The following is a 21,916-nucleotide window of genomic DNA, read 5'->3' as shown; positions in this document are numbered from 1 at the left end:
TGCGCCCGAGGACACACAGGGTTTGGGCTTTAAGGTAACTTTCTTGCCAATACAGCTAGTTTTCCCCCCCAAAATGTTTTTTTCAGCTATTTTCCTCCTCTGCCCTCTGGGATGACTCGAGGAAGAGAGCCTTGCTTGAGAGCGTTGCCACCAGTTTTGAGACAAAAGGATTAAAATATTGCATGGCTGCTCGAGGAGACTCTGCACTTCCAAGGTAGTTGGATGGGTCTCCAGAAGGCTCTTTTGGATGGTTTTGAGGGAAAAGGGATAAAGCTGAACATTTCACCAGCTTAATTCCTTTTCCATCCAATCCCTTTCCCATAAAACACACAAAAATGCAGTGTTGGAGGGAACGGAGAGCCCACAGCCGGGACACAGTGTAACAGAGAACCGGCTGGAAAACCCACCAGGCAGAAGGAAGATCTGCAGCTATGGGACGGACGCAGACCAGAAGACATTCATCACCCCCACGTTTTTCGCTGAATTTGTTCCCTGCTCTGCCCCGCTGCCCCCATCCCTCCGCTCCCATCAAAGCCATGCGGGGTCAGCCCCCATCCAGCCTGGTCTGAACAAAACAAAGCGGCTGCACCCTATTAAACCCCAAAACATACTCCGAGCAAAGCGGTCAAGGAATACGCCAACCATTGAACAACATGCTTTTAATTGAGGAATATGATAAAAAGATGTTCTTAATCAAAAAGAAATCAAGAAACGTTCAGCTATTTGCATCCAATTTAAACGCAGCAGTAGCTCGTAGCCATGCATAAATAGCTTCACTCCAATTTATTCACAGTACACAAAATATTAACAATTAATCGTTCAGGAAAAATAAAAAGGGCACCATTTGACTCCTGCAATTAATCTTTTCACATACATACAGGTTTCCTTGTTTTTCAAGTTTTTCATCTTGCACCATTTTAACAGATGCCTGCCACAGATTAGCACTTTGTAATTACACACATATGTTGCATCACAGCTGTACGCACATCCTGCATTTCGGCGTGAAATATGAAATTGAAGATATGAATAATGCTTTTTTCTCTCGAGTCTGGTGCCTTGAGTCTGGAAGAAACGCATGGAATCAGGCCACCTAAACCTCCCCAGTTCTGCTTACTATGTAGTAAAATGGAAAATTGTAATATTGCTGTAACTGACAACACGGTTCTCCCGAACCTACTCGATAAAGCTCCAGAAATTAACCTGAGACTTCAGTTTTTAATGCCCCGTCAGAAAGGTTCTGAACAAGGAGTTCCTAAGCTTTTAAATACAGCCCAGAAAAAGCGATCAGTGAAATAACCTCATGTTTCAGTTAATGGGCATACGCAATCGCCATCAGGATTTAAATTCAGTGTTAGCAGAGAATCAAATCCCCCCAAATCATCTTCGTTATGGATGTTTTTTTCAGAGACTGCATCAGTGGTTAAGCATCTTCTATCTTTCCAGATGGCAATACAAGCACCTATAAAAAGTAACTTACAGTTTCTTCAACTGGGCTTGACAGATTTTTTTTTTCCCTTAGATATAAAATACGCTACATTTTGACTAAAAATTAAACAGAAAAGATTCCTAAATAATATTTAAATATTAACATTCATATTAAACAACAAATGGAAGCGATATTGAGATGAATTCTGTAAACAGCAGGGAGATGGATATCTAAAACTGCTCCTTCGGTTCACTAATTTTTCTCCTTTTTGGCAGCACGTCTTGACTAGAGAAGAGTTCAAATTGATGAACCTGCTGAGGAAAAATAAATATTGCATTACCGGTTGCTGCTCCGCACAAATCCTGGCCTGCTCCATTGTGTTCGCAAGCGTAACATGGAAAACACTGAACAAGACTCAGCGGCGTGATGTGTCAAAAGCTGTGYGTTAAGCATCCAGCCCATGCTATTATCTGATACGTGTCCAAAGGGGTTAAGCCTGGAATAACATCTGGATACTATTTTCTCAAAGAATTTCTCACCAAAAATCACTATAGAACAGCTTAGATGTATTTATGCTGTAAGGGCAGGAACTCCCACGCGCAACGCTTCAGGAGAACGTACCAAGTTTACCTCTCAGGACTGTTCCCCACACCAGATCTGCCCTCCGTGCAGGCAACAAACCTGAAAGTCCAACTCCAGGAACCGCTGTGAGCAACTCAGCGGCTCAAGATGATGCTAGTGCAGCCCCAGGTGACACAGGGAAAGCTCTGCGTGACACCAGGGAGCCCCATATTGACAGGAAGAAAGGGAGATCTGCACCACACAGGCCTGCTGGTTTTATCAAATCATTTCTGACTTGGACATGTATGAAAAGACCAGAATTTAGCCTTCAGTCCTGTTGTGCTTTTGCTTATTTAGAACACCTCATTTTTAAAAATTCTGTTACATTCATATTGACAAAAGCTTCTTTTTTCTCCCAAAGAAAGATATGGCAGTAGCGAGCATACACAAAATAATGCTCTTGCTTTAGAGTAGTGAATGACAAACCTCAAAAATACTGCATATGAACCTGACGTTGGAAGTAAAAAACGGTCATTAAATACTATAACGGTGATAAGCAGTATTTTCAGAAATGACTGAAATCTTCTGAATTTTATGTCTCTGTTTTGTGACTTTGGGGCAAACTCTGATAGCTCTTTTCGCATGCTGCTTTCACACTTAGAGATTTTTACGACCCAGACCAATTTCTCTCCTGGATTTCTTTAGAACATTTTGCCAAGGAACAGATTTTGCAATGTTCCCAAGCTTGATTTTCATCAGCCTTTCCGGAAATAAAGCAACTATTAGTTTAGAAGAAGACTACTGGCAACTATTGAGCAGCACATTATGAATCCTTATGCAACTACTGTTCCCTAACCTGCATTAAAAATTAATGAAGAGCTTTCCTGAGTGGCGACAGGAAGGGTATGATTTTCCGTGGCCATGACATATAATTTCCTCTCCTGACTGTAAATGATTAAGAGCATTTATTTATTTACTAAAATGGCAGTATTCGCCTCACAGTTTTTTCTGAGGAAAAGGTACCAGCAACTCGCAACGTTCACAAATAAGAGGTACACAGAGGTGAAGTGAAGCGGCCGTACAGGTACTGTGGCAAGCTCCTCACAGAGCAGAGGCTACAATTCCAGGTTTATCCAGACTAAAGGCTCCCCTTAGCCTTAAAACGCTAAAGCCACCAAGGTCAGTTGGTAACGGCAGCAGCCACAGACAAACGGGTGCCCAACGCCATCTCCTAAGGCCAAGCTCTATCCTGAAGACAACTCCTATTCCACTTGTGCAAGACTCAAGGAATCTGGCTCCCCACACCAGCACAGACTAAGCAAGTCTGCTGCGATGTGAATAAGCGAAGAAATAATGGATTTTTCTTGGTATGAGTGAGTCACGCATCTGAGGTTAGAATTATGGCTCCATGTTTTCCAAGTAAAATCACTAGTCATCACATGGTACGCTGGGCTTGGATCTCTCTTGGCACACACTCATATCAACAATGGATTAAACCAGCAGGGAATTTGGCTAAATACATTCTCAAGAAAATAAGTCAATTCTAATGAATCTTTCTCAACCCGTTTAACTACCGTAATGCCAAGCTTTTAATTTTTTGGAACAGACTTCCCTTTTTTTTTTGGCACTAAGAAGTCAAATGTTTTGAAGCTAACGGGAATTTTGTAAGCGATGAGAATCTCTTTCTTTCAACATGTATCCTATTAAGGGTTTTAGTCTCTATTTGGAACAGAAAAAGGCTTAGAAAGAGCAGAAAGAACAGAAATATAACACTGATACTAACAGCGCTGGTTTGAAATATCTTTCCACTTCTTGTCCTGCTCTCCGACATGTGAAGTTCAGACGTCTTATGCGCTAAATGATCAACCTAAAATCAGAAAATAAACGTTTGCCTTATGACAGCAGTAAAACAAAACAAAACATGTATTTTAGAGGCAACTCCAGGGTTCAGCCCTGTACTGCACCAAGAGCTCTGGCTCCACTCACCACAGCACTTGAACTGAAATTTAACTACAGGAGTATTGAAGTCAACAGAACTGTTTACAGCTAGATGTGTTCAGCTGCCCTGACAGATCAAAGCACCAGTGATATTTATACAATAAGTCACTTGCAGATACCTGCGGTTATTTTGCGTAAGACATTTTTGCACAAGACATCTTAAGGACCTGTGTTTGAAGTAGTCCTTCATGCTTAAATTACACAATTTGGCTATATTCACAGAATATAGTCTGTTTTGATTATTACTTAATAACTACATTTATCTTAGGCTTTAATCAACTTTTAATCAAGTATTTTGGTCTGTCAGAATTTGAACAGAGAAATTTCTATTTGAAAAGGTTAACTAGAACAATTTTACAAACATGGAAATTATTTTCCCAGTTCTTTTACTATTACTCAGATCATCTATTTGTTTTGAAAACAACAATTTCTGAACAAGAAAATAACAGCCTTTTGTTATTACTTTTGGTTAACCCTTTAGTGTGTCAAAATTTTTTTGTGAAAGACTGAGAAGTAAAATATAAATGCATTTTATTGTTGAAAATTCTAAATATGGTAAATAAACTTTCGGCAGATTACCCATTAATTGCTTGAGGTAACCCACAATATAAAATACAAGCAGCAAAGAAGCTTTGCAAAAGCTCTGTGAAAAATTTTTAAGGGGGCAGAAAGAGTACTATCTTCATACCTGAGGATTGGCAACATACGGATTTCGATTCTCTTCAGCCTTTGTAATTTCGTCTTCTTCACAAGTTAAATTTGGTTCTAAAAGAAACATTGAATAATAAAGTACACAGCTGAAAATGCACTAACAGCATCTCAACACTGATGTTTTGACAAGAAGAAAATACGCGCTTTAAAAATGCAATGAATAGGTGCTCTGGAGAGGCTCTCCTCCGTGCTTCCAAGCAGCTAACTTTACCAAGCTCTCTCTAATCTTTAGTTCAGCGGTTCCAATTTTTATTTACAAGATTTGCTATCACAGACACGTAGAAGATATGCCAAGTGGTATGGATTTACACAAAATAACCTTGGAAGAGTGGGCTTGATCCCGACTCTTCTTTATACACAGTATTGCTAAAGGCTTGTCTACACGAGTGTTTATTTCAAAGTAAAAAGCCTCGCCGGCTGTTTTGCCCGGCAGAACAGGCATGCGGCACTGCGCGGCCACTCTGGCACAGCTCCTGCGATTTCTGAAGCCCGTTGCCAGCAGATGGCTCCCATTTTGTAACCCAGCCGCACACAAAGGAGCAGCTTTGGCTGCCGTTCCTGTAACTACAGTTCCCCTTGTCACTGCACGCAGCTGCACAAACAGGCCACAAAGAACGAGGAGGAGGAAGGAAGAATGAATAGTTAGTTCTGGAAAGCCTGGGCTTTTTTAACCCATGCAGTTTGTTTCTAGGACAAAGATATAAGCGTGAATTGGTCAAAGGTGACTAGGCTTCAGCCATGGAATGGGCTTTATCAAAGAACTTCTAGGTGACAAATGCATTTTTCTGACAATCTCTACAAAAAGGTGCTGTTACCGCCAGTCTTCATGAGATCATAGATCCTTAGCTGCACTGATGTCAATGGGAGAAACCTATGTTCATAACGGTTACTCCTTTCCCCCCTTCCTTGATCTCCCAGAAATCACATCCACACGACAGACTACTTTGTGCAGCTTTTTTCTTTTTTGCATGTTTTTGGAACTTTTATGAATTTCTAGAAGTATTAGTTGTTGCTATCGCACTAGTTTGGTCAGTAGAAAAAACACTTGTCTACCAGCGGTGTTTCCTACATGTACTTTATAGGTTTCCCTGAGCTTTTTTTTTTTTTCTTTTTCAAGCAGTATGGAAGTACGTTTGCTTCCTTCATACAGCAGCACACTAGTTCTGGAAAAAAACCTGTTAAGTGCCACCATTTAAGTACGGCTTGCACACTGCAGCCTACGCAAACAGCGGTGGGCTTGAACTAAAGGACACTGCAATCCACTTACAAAAATCCAGGCTTAAGTTGCTCTGTCCAACTGCCTTTGCAACCACTCAGAAACCATGGTAACTCCTAGGGGCTGACAGCCCTGTTTGGGTTGGGAGGACCAAAAGCCTTGACATCGACAGATTTGCTGTTTTTGTTATACAGAAAGTGATGTTTCTGGAAGTTTTTATGAAAGTTTCCGTTTCGGAAGGCTGCAGAACCTGAATTATGCCTCAAAGGCAATACAACTTTAGGGAACTGCTGAAGGAAAGTGAGTAGAGAGCAAGCAGCAGCACTAACGGGCTTTTCTTCTAGGTACCATATATTCATATATCCACAGTTGCCTCTGCTACAGAAACAAACAAACAAACATTTTCTGTAGGATACTCATCCGATTACAAGCTTTTCCCCCAGATTTTGGGTTTGATCATAAAATCCCTTTTTTATTTCACAGCTTGAAAATCCTTTTATTTTAGCTCTCTTACCTATTTTATGTGAGCATATCAAAAGCATTTCTGAGAACGCTTGTCTACATTATTTCTACTTTACCTTCTTCCAGAAAGTCGCATAGTATTTCCCCTTTTTGATTTTTCTTCCTAAGTTCAAAATGCTTTAGGTATGGGCAAATTGATGCTGTCCAGACGCTTTGTACGTAGCTTCTCCAAACTGAGCAAGTCCAACAAGTAGTAACTCACTCTTTAGTTCCTTCGGTGCAAAGCTGAATCTTTGGGCGACCCCCCTAAACGTGAGGTGCTGTTCCTAGAGCCTCCCCACAGTTTTAGGGGACTCGAAGATGTGTCATTTTCTACTTTTCCTAAATTAAGATCTTACTAAAGGGAAACTTCTGCCCAGCGATCACTAGGAACAGGCAGCCGGTGTACTGCTCTCTAGGGTTTGCAGTCCCGTGTTTCAGGTTCGAGACAGCCTGGGTCYGAATCCTGGGACACTGATCGAGAGACACCAAGGCACTGCCAGGGAGCGTTTCTGGAGGTGGATGCGGTCAGGCTGCTGTAGCCAGGTCAGTCATTTTATTTGCACTTCTGCTTCCAGAGCTCACAGTGGAGGACATCTGTATGATTTATGTAAGCAAGCAGCACGAACTATCTACTTATAAAGGCTAAGAAAAATCTAACAAGACAGGTGCTGCTGTTTTTCATCAGAAATGATCAGCAGGTACTTCCTAATGTCCTGCATTGTGAGAAAGGCATAATCATTTATTTGATAACGAGGGAGAAGGCAACTTTGTCTTGCAGTGTTAAACCTTCAGAATGCTTCCTAAACAAAATTTCATTTATAATCTACAGATTTCTCAAATTTGATTGCCTATTAAAGCAGTTATATCAGAATCTTTTTATACAGAGTTAATATCATTGGTACCTTCTTGACAAGTGCTTTGCAATAGATTTCAGCTCAGAATTTGCTTTTTGCTGCTACTCAAAAATTGGTTTTGTAGTTTCAAACTGACAAACCAGTGCTAAGGTTTTACTTGAAGAAACTCATCTTGCTGAGATCTGCACTAATAAGCGTGCCTCACTAGAATTTGTACCTATCAAAAATAGGTAAGAAAATGCACTTTTGACTATCAAACTGCTCAATGTACCCTGTAAGAGAAGAGGGCACACAAGTCAACTGTGAGAGAAGGCAGCTGGAAAAGTCACTCAAATAGCCAGCAGCACAGACATAACCACACAATCATTCATGTAATGAAACATATTGAGATGAAATTACTGATTGTATCAGGAAGAGAAAACCACAGTAATTAACCACTTACTCTGTACAAAGAAAATATATCCATGTAAAAATATCTATCCGTATGAAATAATTCAGTCTACCATAAAGTAAACCCTGTGTACATGAGCCCTAACTGTCTCACTTGATTCACAGCTGTATGGACTGAAGCAAGAATGGACTGAAGCATCAGGCCATGGTCCTACTGTAGTCCAAGTTTAAGGAAAAACATGGCTAAAAGTAATATTGCTGCTGAATTTTAATGACCGAAGCTGTCAGAATACAGACCTGTGACTTTAATGGACCCTTTTTTTTCCTGCAGAATTCTGCTTCACAGGTCTGCACTAACAGACTGGAGAGCACCTGAATTACTTCTGCAATCTTTATGCAGAAGTTAAGTATATTAGTTAAAAAAACAAGGTTTTTCTAAATATGTAACCTATTAAATTTAGCTTTAATTCTGATAAAAATGGAACACAACATTAGAATTTTAGAACAGAAAAATGAAAACATGCATATGATAACAAAGTGCTTCACAGAACAAAGCTGTGATAGAAGATAAAGGAATAGTGATGTACAAGAGGAAAATAAAGTGTTAATTTGAAAATAGTCCTGTATGTCAGCAAATTGAATCCTCATGTCAGTAACATCAGAAAGAGGCACAAACTAAAAAAATACATATAAGTTACCTTCAACTTCCGAAATATTTACTTTTTTCCTATCTTCCACTTTATTATCCAAGACAGGATCTTCCTAGATTAAAGAAGAGGTCTATCACTTACTGCAGACAAATAAGAGGGTTCCTACTCACAGATGCTTAGAGCCAGATCTTATTAGATGGATTCTCAGTGGAATAAACTGCATTAAAATAATTGAATCTAATATGGAATGTACAGACCAGCTCAATGTTACTTAATTAGCAATACAACCATACATTTAATTCACTTATCAAGAAACACATCCGTTCAAAATATTAAAATCCTAACGATAGATATTAAAACAAAGCTATCGGTGCATCAATTACCACCTTTATATTGCCTGTGAAACAGCAATTCAGAGGCATATGCAGATCGAGGGAGGGCTGAGCTATTTCCATCATGCAGCCTGCAGGCCCCCCTGGGCACTGCTAATCGAGGGGGAGGGGCCACAGGCCCTGAAGCTCCGCCTCCTTCTCACCTATGGCAAACATATATCAGCACATTCCCCATTCCTCCTAAAGGCATCCACTGCTCGCCTCAGCTGATACCAAGAATATACGCGTCCAATTATTGAAGCCTGCAGTAACACAACCCCAAGAGTTGTCTCGGAGGCTCTAGTATCAACAGCTGGATGCACAATCTGTTGCGTATTTTATGCATTTGGCAGGTTTGTTTTTGCGTTTTTCTGGGCAGATTTCCCGGGCGGGGGGAAGAACAAGCAAAGAATCCAAGAAGAATCACATCTGATGTAACTTCAGCTGTGCCATCACCAACTCTATTTACTGCTGTACAGAAGCATCCCGGAAACCAAGCTTCAGAGCAAATTCATTGCCCCTCAGTACCGCTTGACTGCTGCCATTTGTGGGGGACCGGTATGGGCCAGCCCTGCGGACAGACCCAAGGAGAAAGGCTTCCCGCGTACCCTGTGCTCCGAGCAGCACCACGCACCTGCGGCACGAAGCTGCCGCTCCGCCTGTCGCCCTGCCGCTGCTACCTAGCCTCGCAGTGACATGACACCACCGACAACGCTGCTGCTAACAAGTATTACGCCCTTGCTCAACACTGGCATACACTTTAACAATGACAGACTGCTAAGGGGAACAGTAAAATTAAAACAAATATGCAGCAAAATATGTTATCTTGTCCCAACGTATCTGAAAACACCAAATGCTCTCCTAAAAGTCTATCAAGAGATGCAGCAAAAGGATTAATTTTGCTGGAATATGAATCACAGAACATTACAATATGTTACATGAAACATTTGAGCTCTTACGTTCATGTGCCGGTTCTGTTCTTCTGTATCATCTTTGTCCAGTTTGAGCACCTGTAGAGGCACATTAGTGTCTCCTTGCTTTAGTATGCTTTTATCAGCATTTTCCATTCGTTGCTTTTCAGTTGTAACTTTGACTTTCAGCATGTGAAAAGGCGTTGGCACTTCACCCACATTTAGATACATTGGCTCCCCCTCAAATATCATGCCCTCGCATTCACCTTCCTTAAAGCCAGGAGGCTGGTAATCAGGTGGTGTAACTGCAGAAAAGAATTTATGAAATGTTATAACGAAGTATTTTCTTGTAGAAGTCACTTTTGTGCAGATGAAATAGATACTTCTCCTCTTTAAACATAAAGAAGTAGTCAAAAAAACCTGATCTTGGGGGAGGAGGGGTATTATTAATATTCAATTTGTACTAAATGAAGTTCTTTTCCCCTACAAAGTAGGCAAAAAAATAATTAAAGCAACCTGAAACAGTTCACGTATGCAAAAACATGAGCTAGAAGCTCTTATTTTTTTATTATAAAGCCACACCATGTTCTGAAAGAAGTAGCTAGCGTTAGCCATTTGACTAGTTAGCCAAACTAGAACTAGTCCAGCCAACAGATGTTGGGGCAGTTTGGTCTCAGCATATTCAGAAAAATCCAATTCGCTTAAACATGCCAAAATCCTTGCTCCAATGAAGTCTACGGTAAGACTGCGTTCCTACAGTGAGATCAAGTCTGCCCTCCTTGAATTTTGAAAAGTGGTGAGAAGTCGCTGAACACATGCAAAATAGTATCACATAACAAGTCCTAGCAACCCTAAAGATTACATATGAAAACGTTTCTTTAAATTGTTTTCAAATGCCTACGAACACACTTGATAAATCAAGATAATACAGAAAATACTACCTTCATCATAATAAAACAGCTTCATAGTCAAGCAAACATCATTTGGCAGCGGACCCAGGTTTTGCATCAGAACATAGATCTTGCGAATGAGGAGGATGCTTGCTTTCTTTGTGTCCGCACATGTGATGGTGGAATTATTTCGTTTATTCTTACTAGAAATGGACAAAGTATTCAGATTCTTTATATAGGGTGAACTGTATTAGTATTAAAATATACAACTGTTTAATAGAATCTATGCATGTTAGGAAAGACATTAATCACACAAGCTCTGTTTCTGAGATTACAAGCTCTGCAATTCCTAATACAGCCTAAGTGAGCTGTGTGTTCTTTACTCTTTTAAAGATCAAGTTCTGAGCCAGGGAAACCAGGACAATTTTATGGTTCTGTAGTGATGACCATTATCCATAACGCTTGAAAAGCACCCAAGGCTAAAAGAAAGAAGTAGGTGCATTCGAAAGCCCCAATCCTGCTAAGTCTCACAGATCTGCTCCCTTAAATGCTACAAATACCACTACCGACAGGAACGGTTACTGATTAGGAAGTGCACATCTACGGACTCTTGACATTCAGCTCTGAAGTCTTCAGTCTTCCATTCTACAAGCGGCTGACCCAAACTTTACCTTACTGCCACCAAAACAGAGGGTTTTTTTTTTTTCCCCTAAATCAGTCTGGTTTGGGCCTGTGCTAATACACTAGCCTGGAGCAGCCAAGATACACATTCACCTCTCCTTCCACCAGTGCTGTTTACAAGACTTGCGACCTCTTTCAGACAGAAGTAGCCAAATTTGGTGCCTGCAGCACCGCAGCCCGAACTTAACTGAAAAAGCATTTTATGCAAGAAGAAAGCTGGGAGAAGTTTCTGCTAGGTAAGAACTTGCTACATTTCAATTATTTGTCTTAAAATAAGCAGCTTCCTTGCAAATGTCCATAATCTGATACAATGATTTACCACATTTTCAGAGCAAGTCTAACTTAATGGCATGTTTTCTTAAAATTAGTCATTAAGATCCAGAATCAAGAAAAGACTGAACAGATAAAAACTGAACCAAGTTTTTGGTTAAGGCTGGTTTATCAAAGGGACTGTAAAACCATAGAGCAGAAAAAAGTCAAGATGAAAATACCTGCTGAAGTCCAGGAGTGGCCCATGGTGGGTGTATTTGAATTTGAAGTGGTAACATTCCGTAATTGTCTACAAACAAATGCAGTAATTATTGAACTATCAGTTGTCAAGTGAATATGCTATTGCTGCTGTTTCTTTTTGTCCAGTAATCTATTAACCTTGTATTAAAAAAAAAAAAACAATGTAATAATAGCTCCTAGCTCCTTTTTGATGAACAGCTTTCTAATGCTGTAACAATTAACAATTTTAATATATACATTATAAAACTGTCAAACGAAAATCTTTAATTTTTTCCAGGAATCACCATCGTAATGTATTTTGAGAGAAACTAAGTTTGAGTTCAGTTTCTAAAAGGAAATGTTCAATTCAAATTTTAATCACTGTAAAAATATTTCGCACACATCATACAGAGATATGGTGACACCCAGTGGCTAGTTAAAACATACTTTATTTCCCCCAAAGAAATTCCATAAATCTGTTACACAGGGTTAGGAAGATGCATTCTTTATGGGCATTTAACTCCACAAACACACTTGGAGTTTCTTGAACTTTCTTGAGAACAGGCTGATAGTAGATACTCAAAGGCAACACACTACATTGCAGTTCTAATTAGCTCTAGGATTCCTACACTGGATATTTTAAAATAAGTCTTTTTCTACATGTGTAAGTGCTATTGCTTGTATACACATATTTCATTATAAGGATGGATTATAAGGGCTATAATTAGTCATCCAACAAAATATTCTGCCAGGTTTACCTGAGGATCTTCTGGATGGGTGTAGACCTGTATTTTTAAAATAAAGGAACAGATTAAGAACTGTACACATATCTAAGTATTTACTTTAAAATGTGGGCCATACTTTTCAAAGATACTTACTGCTAGGACAATCATCCTTAGCTGTTGGGAGCATAATTAAAGAATAAAAAAGAAACACATTAAACATATTTCATAGACCACTTCTTGCTTATTTCTTTAGCTCTGCAAATCAATACAGGCCACTGTATTTGCTGTTTTAAGCCAGCAAGCTTTTCATATGCTTAATTCCTGACCTGTTTAAGAAAGAACTTGCTCAACTGGCTGAAGAAAATTCCTAGTTCCCCTGATTTTAAAGTGTTTTTGTTTACAATGAATATTTTCCTGAAATCTGTGCATCCCACATTGTAACATTTTAAAACATAGTTATTCCATACCCAGAAAGTCCTACAACTACAGTGGCAGCTAGTGGAATTATATAAACGAATGCTTCAATGCATTTAAATTATAGTGGAAGACTTACATATTTCTTCTGCAAGGCATCATAGCATCCTAACATCCTGCAAAAATCAAATAATATTGTCCATCTACTACTAATTTCCATTTGCTTTGCTTCTGATTAAATAAAATATTCCCACAAAATGAAATTCTTGTGTTTAGTCTTCTTAATATTAAATTACTGGAGTAATAAATAATGCTTATTCCATTATTCTGTCTTTTTATTAGTAGTAATAGATATAAGTAATTACTATCTTTGTAACACCCCAAATCATCCTAATCTCTTTGCAGAATAAGTAAAAATATAATCTGTAAGTAAATAATTTATAAGTAAAAATGTAATGTAATTGTATATCCATCATTTTCAAACACTTTCTAATATATGTATTCATTAATCAGTTAGTAAAATCAGTTAGTAAGTTTAACTACTTCAACTGAATATGGACATCTCCGAAGCACAAAGGAGTCCTGTTATTGCCTTTATTCAGATGTTACAATTTTTTGTACAACAGTAATGTGCAAGACATAGCTAACGAACTAAAAAACTTACCCCTACTTTTTGCTAACATTTCTTTGGAATATAGGAAACAAGCAAGAATCTTTTTTCATGCGTACATGATGCTGAGTGAAGAAACGCTACTTACCTGTGAGCTCCAAACAGGCAGCACGCACCCTTCACCCAGAAACCAGAGCGCGTTTTCTTTTCAGCGTGCACAGGCATGTCATGCCACTGTCCTTGCTAGTGTTTGGTGCGTGAGTGTAAGGTGACATTCACTCGGTGCCACTTCAATTCTCTACCACAGAAGATCAATTAAGACATTCCAGGTTACAGCGAGGAAGCCTTCCCTCCCCTCCCCCAGTTGGACCTCTTAACATCACAGCTCAGACCTACGTCTGCAGCGGCTGCAAGCCCCCTCTGCTGAAAGCAGCATCATTTCTGATGCTCGACCTTGTATTATGACTGGTACAAGTGTGAAAAGAACAAAAACGGCCTTTATGGAGACAATAAAAAAAAAAGGAAACACGTCTTTGTAGCGTACAGATGTGGCTTGAGCTTTCCTACAATGCATTCTCTGTGTGGAAGGTGATTCCACCTTCCTGGTTTCCTGAAAAAATTCGATGCAACCTGTAGGACAGCTGAAGCCTGTGCATGAAATGGCTGCACCCTTCAGCCACAGCTTCAGAACTGCAGAGCTTTGAGGAGCACAGGAGTCRCCTGAAATTTCCTGACGGAGAGTGAAGTCACACTTGGAGGTACCCCGTAGCGAATTAACTGTAGGCAACAAACATCTCAGCAATCAGAGAGCRTCACAGCAGGAAGAAAATAAGATAAGCAAGTCTGTTTTCAAACATATGATGAAAGAAAACAAATATTTATCAGGTGCTCTTCGCCTTATAGATGTTTCCAAATAGCAGGGAGAACACGAACAGATCTCTACCATTACTGCGGGGAAACAAGAAAACGAACAAAACTCCCCCAAATAAGTATCTCTGGTCTCAAGTGACATGTTTACACTCAACTTTGTGAACGTACAAGTGGACTATCATTTGCAGACAGAATTCTGTTTTTTGGTATAACGGCTAACAGTCCCGCTTTTTCTTATACAAGTCTGACAGCAAGACCTTCAAATATAAGATGCAAGAAAGGTAACAGGTTTAACTCATGAAAATACTGCATCGCATATTCAACTATAAAGGAATTACTGGCTAGCTTTTTGCAGTTATCTGCACCTTGAGTAGTCACATATACCAATGAAAACTGAGTGTAAAGCATCATCATTCCATAAACCAAGATTTGTGCTCTATTAAGCAGTGAGTTGTAAGCTTTTCCAGAAATGCTGTACAAGCCCATTACAGCTTTACTGAGAAGAACACATTTTGATTTTCACATAGAAATCTGTACATAGCAACTATCATGCACAGAAACACAAGGGCAGTTGTTCCCTTGCAGCAAGTAAACTTTTTTTTATAGCTGGAAACAACTAAGAAGGTAGTTTTCAGAATCTGCACACTTTAAAACTATTACATATGCACTGTAATTAACCTACCATTTCACCAACTGAGTTGATCCAGGACAGTTTTTGTCTTCCCTCAGAATTCTGACACAGAGATCTCAAAAAAACAGAAACATGTTCGGTTTTTTWACTTATAAATACTTAGTTTATGCAACTACAGCACTAAGAAAGTGCAGTTCATTCTCTAAAAGCCTATGTCAAAGAACAGACTAAAATTTACATTACTGACAGGTTTAGGCATAATTTTAATTGYTAAGTCAGCTTCATCACTATCTTTAATAAAACACAGCAATGACTGTATTAGCCGTTTTCAATTGCTAAAATAAAACTTTACAATTATCTTTAATTTGAAAGAGCAAGGGACTTTAAAAGCACTCGTTTAAGCTTCACATCTCTATGACAATAGACTGTGCAGAGAATCTTGAAAACAGCTCGTTACCATCTAAGTATCTTGTTCCATAGGCACTTTCAGGGAAGATTCCTCTTAGATACGTAATGCAGGATACAGCTACTGCTAGGAGCCTCTTCACTAGTATCAAAGACTGCTGTTCGGTAGATATTTTATTAGGAAATACAACTGCATTCTAAAAGTTAGAGAAAGGAAAGTGTTAGTCTCTTAGTCTCTGTTACAGAGGACTTGTTTCTGTTCACATTTGAAAACAAATGAAAAATGCTTTTTTGCTCATTAGCTCGCTATGCATTCTTCCCTTTTTTTTTTTTTAATAGCAAGGAAACTTATGCAGAACATATGGATAGGTAATTCTTGCTCTTGTTCAGCAATCTCCAACTCGTGTCATATCCACCAGTCCAAACCTGTGCAGACCACAACACGGTCCACTGCCTATTTAGCTTTTTAAGTTAATCGACAAGTACAACTTTCAACATTTATAAAGCTAAGCATATTCTTAACACTCTGTATTACTACAGTCTTAGGACATAGCTGATTTCTACCAAACGTAAAGCTGATTTCTACCAGATGCGTGACCACAAAGTTCAATTTCTTTTGCTACTAAACATCTCTCTTCTCAGAGAAAAATTAAATTACCCTTACTTTTCAAGCACAGAAAGCTTACAAAGCACCTGGGTGCACTAATTCAGCTAAAATCCACTTTTTTTTCCTGATCAAAATAATCTACTGTGCTGAAATACATAATAAAATCATACCATCGAACTCCTCTGCTTCTGAGCAGTCGCCATTTTGCTGATACTGTTCTGTCTGCTAATAAAACATTTGTATTAGTACACGTACTACCACTGTTCACGAGTGCACATGAGACCAGGTTGTAGCCTGTTTTAACAATTCAGCACCTGAACCTATGAATGTTCTGGCACAGTGAAACCACGCAAGATTCTTCATTTAAGAACTGGGAGTATTCGATTCTGGATTTTCACTTAAAACTGTTAATTAAAGAAGAAACACTAGCTGAAACTTAAGAGATGGCTGCACATGTGCAGAAATCAATGAGCATAGGCCAGCTGTAGCCCAGCCACCATCTCCCTCTAGTGTACATCTGCGCAAATCTCCCGCAACTTCACAGTGCTTGGTAATTAAAATATTGTGTATTTATATGAAGCACGAGCCTTTGAAAGAGCTGCTCCAAAGTATGAGCTGGCACCAAGCCTGACAGATCTTCAAAGGGCCCTAGAAGATGCTCTCCACATTGAAGCCATCTCCAGCCAAAGTCAAGTGATCCCTTCTGAAAGCCACCTCTAAGCTTGGGCTRTTTTCTTTCACAATTTAAACAAAAATACATTAAACAGCCCCCCCCCTTGGTGCTTCATCCATCTGCATTTTAATTAAGCCTGTAACCCTCGGTGGCATACAGACACTCAGGATAAAGCCTTCCCCATTCCCTGCTGCCTGAAAAAAAGGAGATGCATCCATGCTTAAGGATGGCAAAAACACCTTTCTTAGTGCAGTGCACCCCTCCGCCTAAGCAAGGAGATCCCCTTTAGTTGAACCTCCACCAGCCCAGCTATCTCAAGACAGGGTTGGGCTCAGCCCTGCAAAAAGGGCTAATATAAGGACCCTTTCCCAGTGCTAACATCCCCAGAGAAGGTAGCCTGCCAYGTTGGGAAGGAAAATGGCCACCCACGACCCGCAACAGCTAAAGAGGCAGGAGCAGAGGGCAAGAACTGCGCAGGGAAGGGCTGGGCACTGCCTCAGCACCAAGCCACAGAACCTCCACTGGGCAAAGGGCCGCAGGGGGAAGAAGGAGCCCCCCACACCTGCGGGTGCCCGGCCCCTCTTGGAGCACCACCACCTCCCCTCAGCGGCGCCACCACGCACTTCCCGCCACCCCCCGCGGCCTCCGCTTTTATAGAGCGAGGGGTGGGTGGGGCCGTGCGCAAAAAGGGGCGGGGCTCCCGCGCGCCCGGCACGCGCGCCGCAGCGGGCCGTGCGCAGCGCCGCCGCTTCCCGCCAACGGCCCTCGCGAGGGCCGTGCGCAGAGCATCCCCTCCCCCCTCCCCCCCCGCCCCCCGCGCGCGCTCCGCCATTAAAGGCCATTTCTCGCCTTTCGCGCAGTGTTTTTGCCCCCTTCTCACCTCCCGGTCCTGCCTTTTTCCTCTCAGCGTTCCAGAATGGGAAAAAAACCTGCCCCATCATGTCCACTCCTTCGCACTGCTCTCCGGGACCCTGCAGTGGGCCCCCTTGGTGCACCTCATGCTTTGCCCCGTCTCCACACCCAGAGCGAAGACTCCTCAGTGCCGGGGCTTTTCTTCCGCTTCCTCTCCATGGATGAGAATTTCCATGCTTTGCCCCCTCTTTTTGTACCTGAAGGAAGCATTTTGTCACCCTATAGCAATTTAATGAGCAAAATGTTAATATATATTACTCTTGCCATCAATATATATGGTTTTACTGCAGGGTGCAGCTCTGTGGGGGCTATCAAATGGATGGGTCTACCAGAGCGTTCTTGCTCTGTTTTATTTTTCCAAGGAGTGAATCCATCCAGAGACATTTGCAAAGGAAACACCCTATGAGGCTATGCCACAAAAGTTGCCTCTTTTTTGCCCATGTAACCTTTTTTCACAAAGCTGCAAAAGGCCAACAGTAAGAAATCAGTAATTACTTTGCCTGCTAATAAATGGATGCGATAACAGAGTTTTGTGGCCTTTTTGTGTTTGTACAAAGACTTGGTGTTTTGACTYTGTTGCATGAGAGTCGTGGCCCGTTAGAGCTTTGCTGGTTGRTGTTTTCGCTGAAGATAACGATGTTTTCGGTCCCCTTTCAAGGCCACAACAGGAGCTGCAGGTGCTCGGCAGAGATCCAGTGTACTCGGAAAGGAGAAGTCTTTGGCTGATAAGGTGTTAAAGACTAAGCAAAGCCTTGGCAAAAGGGGGAAAATACAGCCTAGCACTGCTGCTTTCCCCCACAGAAATGTGTCTCCCATGTACCAAAAAACTACCATCACCCTCTGGAAAACAGAAGGTTGGATAAACCCACAGAGCTTCGTATTTATTACTTCACACTTGGGATTGTTCCCAAATGCACGTGAGAGGCAAATTCATCATGTAAATTGGCTTTTTTTTTAAAACCTACACGCACAAATTAAAGTATTTCCTCTCTCCCAACTCTCTGGCCCATGATTGCACAACAGAAGTTGTTCACTACAACAAACATGGTGTAAGCGTTTTTTAAAGCTGAAACGTAGGCCTGTAGGGAGTTGTATCAACATCATTTATGCATATTCTTAAAGAAAAGGTTTTATGAAATTGCAATCTCAGCCCAAAGTGTCAATATGGAGACCATTTTCCTTCAGAGTTGGTTATACCTCCCCATTGGAAACGCTCCGTGTTTGCTCACGTGTCATGTTGGTGCAACGGCYGCCGACGCGTCAGTGACGGTGTTTTTATTTCACACGTCATTATCACGAAAACTTACATTGACGTGAAGCCACCGAAAGCAGCTACTTTTTCTCCCACAGCAATGGGATGACCCGCATCCTCCCTTCCCAAGTTGCAAACTGTGGTTGGAGGGAAGCATCATTTGTGCAGAGATTTCCCTCCTGGAGAAGCCCTTGGAAACATCTTTAATTTCCCAAGGAAATGTTTCCGTCCTGCTTTCTTARCAAAAAGAGTCGTGGATTCGGCATGTCAAGGACAAGCCGACCGTGGCGTAGCCACCATGGGCAGTGAGCAGGCCACCAGACCTGGTTAATGCAAGGTGGGAACAGGGAGCTGTGGCATTTTGCAAGAGCTATTTGCATGGGGGAGCAATGCCAGGTGATGAAGAACCCAGCTAGAGCCGGGTCGGCTGGCTTTGGCACATATTTGCATCTCCAGAGACCAAATACAGGTTTTTTTAGACAATGATGCTGTTCTTTAATTTTTCAAAGAAAGTCTGCAATTTCAGCTACAGTCATTGCACAGGACAGAGTGAAATCTGTGTCACGGTGGCAATACTGTGTTGAACTGGAGAGAGGAAAACATGATGTCCATTATAATCTGCAGCGATTGCAGTTTTACTTGGGAAAAGCTTTTTTTCCCAAAGAGCAGGCAGTAAATGCCTGTAAATCATACTCCAGGATCCTCCCATCAGATCCACACAAAGCTTCCCTTGCTGCCTGTAATACAGACTGATCTAACAGGAGGACTTTGCCCGAGGAGACAGAAAATGATTCTTGAAGTCGGTAGATGCGTGCAAGCAAAACGTCAGTAGTTTAACTGAAGTCTCAAAAGTCCACTTTGAAGCAAGAACTCCTTCTATATCAGTGGATAAGAGCCGTAGCTGGCGATCCCACAATGATTTGCATGGTTTCTTGACATGCGGATGTAGCCCTCGTCACCGAAGCGCACGCCCCAGCTTTGCAAAGAGGAAACAAACAGCTAGACATTAGAAAAATTAAATTCCTTTTTTCCGTAAGCGAGACGCAGCCTTATCAACATCACAGTGTTTTTGAGGCCTTTGTCAGAGAGCTTTCTGTAGGAAAATGATGACACAAAAACATTCAGACTTCCTTGCTTCTGTGATGAAGTGTTTTGATTAACAGCTACATGTAATTTGAAATTCCATAGTGAGTTACTACAACACCCTATCAAGTTCCCTATCAATAAAGGAAACTTAAAGTGAGTATAAGTGTATTTTAAATGCATTTAAAGTTCCTTAACGCTGGTAGGATGACATAAAAGTGCCTTGACATGGCGAAGTATGAATCCCTAGAGACTATTTTAAGGACTGATATGAACTTCCAGCTATATAATAACTCTCATTACACAAGCATCCAACTGATGTCCCTCTAATCAATCTGTATAAATATCGGTTGTTATAAAAAAATTCTTCATCTGAGGATGTCAATTTGAGCAGTGGGAATCACCCACGAGAAGCATATCACTATATAGATAAAAAGAGTTCTGTGACCTACTGTGGTGCTTTTACCTGTTTTTCACGAGCCAGTAATCCTTCCCATCGAGAGTGCCATACCCGATCACAACTACTCCGTGATTCACCTCCTGGGTGCACCGTGGGTCATCATACACACCTGCAAAAAAAATGGATTTTGGGGAAAGCATGACATCAGACCATCAGGCCACGTCTTTGCATCGTCAACCTGGTAGGACTGAATTCAACCCCCAACATAGTCATTGCGGATAGCAGCTAATGCTACTAACGTATTGACATATTAATGCCTTCACCTAGGAACTAAGCCAAGACTTGCCAAATTCAAACCAAATTTAAGTTTCATTAGCTTTACGTTCAGAGAAACCTAGAAGAGAAAAAATGGCCATGGGTGTGTGTGGCCTCTGGAGTAAAAGGACATACCTGACCTGTACAAGAAGAACGTAGGCTGGGTTGCATCTATGGCGACAGATACTGGTCCAATATTGGCTACAGCATCCTTCAGGGCTGCTTCGTCGGCATAGGGGAGCTCAACGTACTTGGAACAAGTGGCAGCTCGTGTGGAAACATTATACTGGCATGTCCCGTTCTGGTAGGAGCGAGAGTGAAGTGAAAAGAAGAACCTATGGGGTCCACCAAGCATTCACATAAGTGCTTTCTATCAGCCCTCTTTTCCTCTGCGCTACCCTGTCCTTCACTTTTCTTTCACATTCTTTTTTTTTTTCCCCACATAATTTTTCAATATGCAGAATTACAAAAAAGAGGGCTGGAAGGACCTTGAAGAGATCATCTTGCCCATCTCCCTTCCCCACAGCCAGGATAAACTAAATCATTTCAACACAAGTCTCTGCCTTGTTTCTAGAAACCTTCAGTAATAGTACTTCTACCACTTCCCTAGAGAAAGTCATTGCTTCCTCATGCTGCCCATCAGAAGATCCTCCTTGTGTTTAACCTAAATCTCCTCTATTTTAATTTAAGTCCATGGCTTCTCCTGGACAGAGACCAGCTCCTTTCATCTCTGTAGCTGCATTATGCATGTTTGAACACTTACATTTCACTTTTCTTCYGTAGACTTAGCTGTTGTTCCTTTGACCTTTTCCCACAGGCCATGTTTTCAAGACACCAGATCACTTCAGGGCATATCTTTTGCCTCTGGACATCAAGACTCTCGGTGTCAAGATCACTATTTTCTTATTGCTCAGCAACGTGAAGCTGCCACCAGCGGCAGGCACGGCACCTTGCAGTCCTAATAAAGCATCTGTTACCTGTGACTTTTCAAAATATTGCATGACCACAGTTCACTGGAATCCTCTGCCCACTGAAATGGTGAAAATATCAATGTCCCATTTTTAAACTACAGAGGATGGAATAATCCATGGAGGAGAACAGCACCCAGGTGTCCTGCCTCGTCTTTACCTTGCTTTGCCCCATACTTATCTAGGACAGAAGTAAATGTGTAGAAATTCTGGCTCCCAGTCCAGTTACTTACCCCGTAGAAAAAAAACATGTAAAGACCTCTTTCTTGGGTCTGAAAGAATCGCTTGGGGTCCCTGTGCAGGAGGGCAGAACGACCGCACTGCTTCCCTGCTCRCTTTAAAACCCTTGCGTTTCCCTGCGGATTTCACATGCTATCCCAGACTGATGCCCACCTGCGC

At 41.2% G+C, this 21,916-nt stretch overlaps 2 protein-coding genes across 2 annotated transcripts in view; both read right to left on the bottom strand.

Annotated features, from left to right (window-relative positions):
• Positions 1-686: 686 nt before the first annotated feature.
• Positions 687-16,132, bottom strand: HORMAD1 (HORMA domain containing 1). The gene is made up of 12 exons (XM_026079134.1): positions 16,085-16,132; positions 15,360-15,504; positions 14,954-15,017; positions 12,931-12,967; positions 12,411-12,437; positions 11,655-11,722; positions 10,534-10,685; positions 9,641-9,897; positions 8,359-8,422; positions 4,674-4,750; positions 3,771-3,854; positions 687-1,740 (listed from the first exon to the last, which is right to left on the bottom strand). Exons 1-12 carry the CDS (start codon positions 16,115-16,117, stop codon positions 1,657-1,659), a joined length of 1,092 nt encoding a protein of 363 aa, XP_025934919.1. The 5' UTR covers positions 16,118-16,132; the 3' UTR covers positions 687-1,656.
• A 3,095-nt stretch (positions 16,133-19,227) lies between these two features.
• LOC112972517 (cathepsin S-like) overlaps positions 19,228-21,916 on the bottom strand; it is a 5,319-nt gene continuing 2,630 nt past the window's right edge. Inside the window, exons 4-6 of the mRNA XM_026079129.1 lie at positions 20,685-20,850; positions 20,301-20,403; positions 19,228-19,727 (exon numbers count right to left, since the gene is read on the bottom strand). Of these exons, the coding sequence (XP_025934914.1) occupies positions 19,628-19,727; positions 20,301-20,403; positions 20,685-20,850 (369 nt within the window). The 3' untranslated portion in view covers positions 19,228-19,627. The remainder of the gene's footprint in view (positions 19,728-20,300; positions 20,404-20,684; positions 20,851-21,916) is intronic.

This window comes from Apteryx rowi, unplaced genomic scaffold (assembly GCF_003343035.1).
Source record: "Apteryx rowi isolate R43461 unplaced genomic scaffold, aptRow1 scaffold_492, whole genome shotgun sequence".
Lineage (NCBI taxonomy): Eukaryota > Metazoa > Chordata > Aves > Apterygiformes > Apterygidae > Apteryx > Apteryx rowi.
The sequence above is the reverse complement of the archived record's forward strand: the minus strand, read 5'-3'. Positions and strand labels throughout refer to the sequence as shown.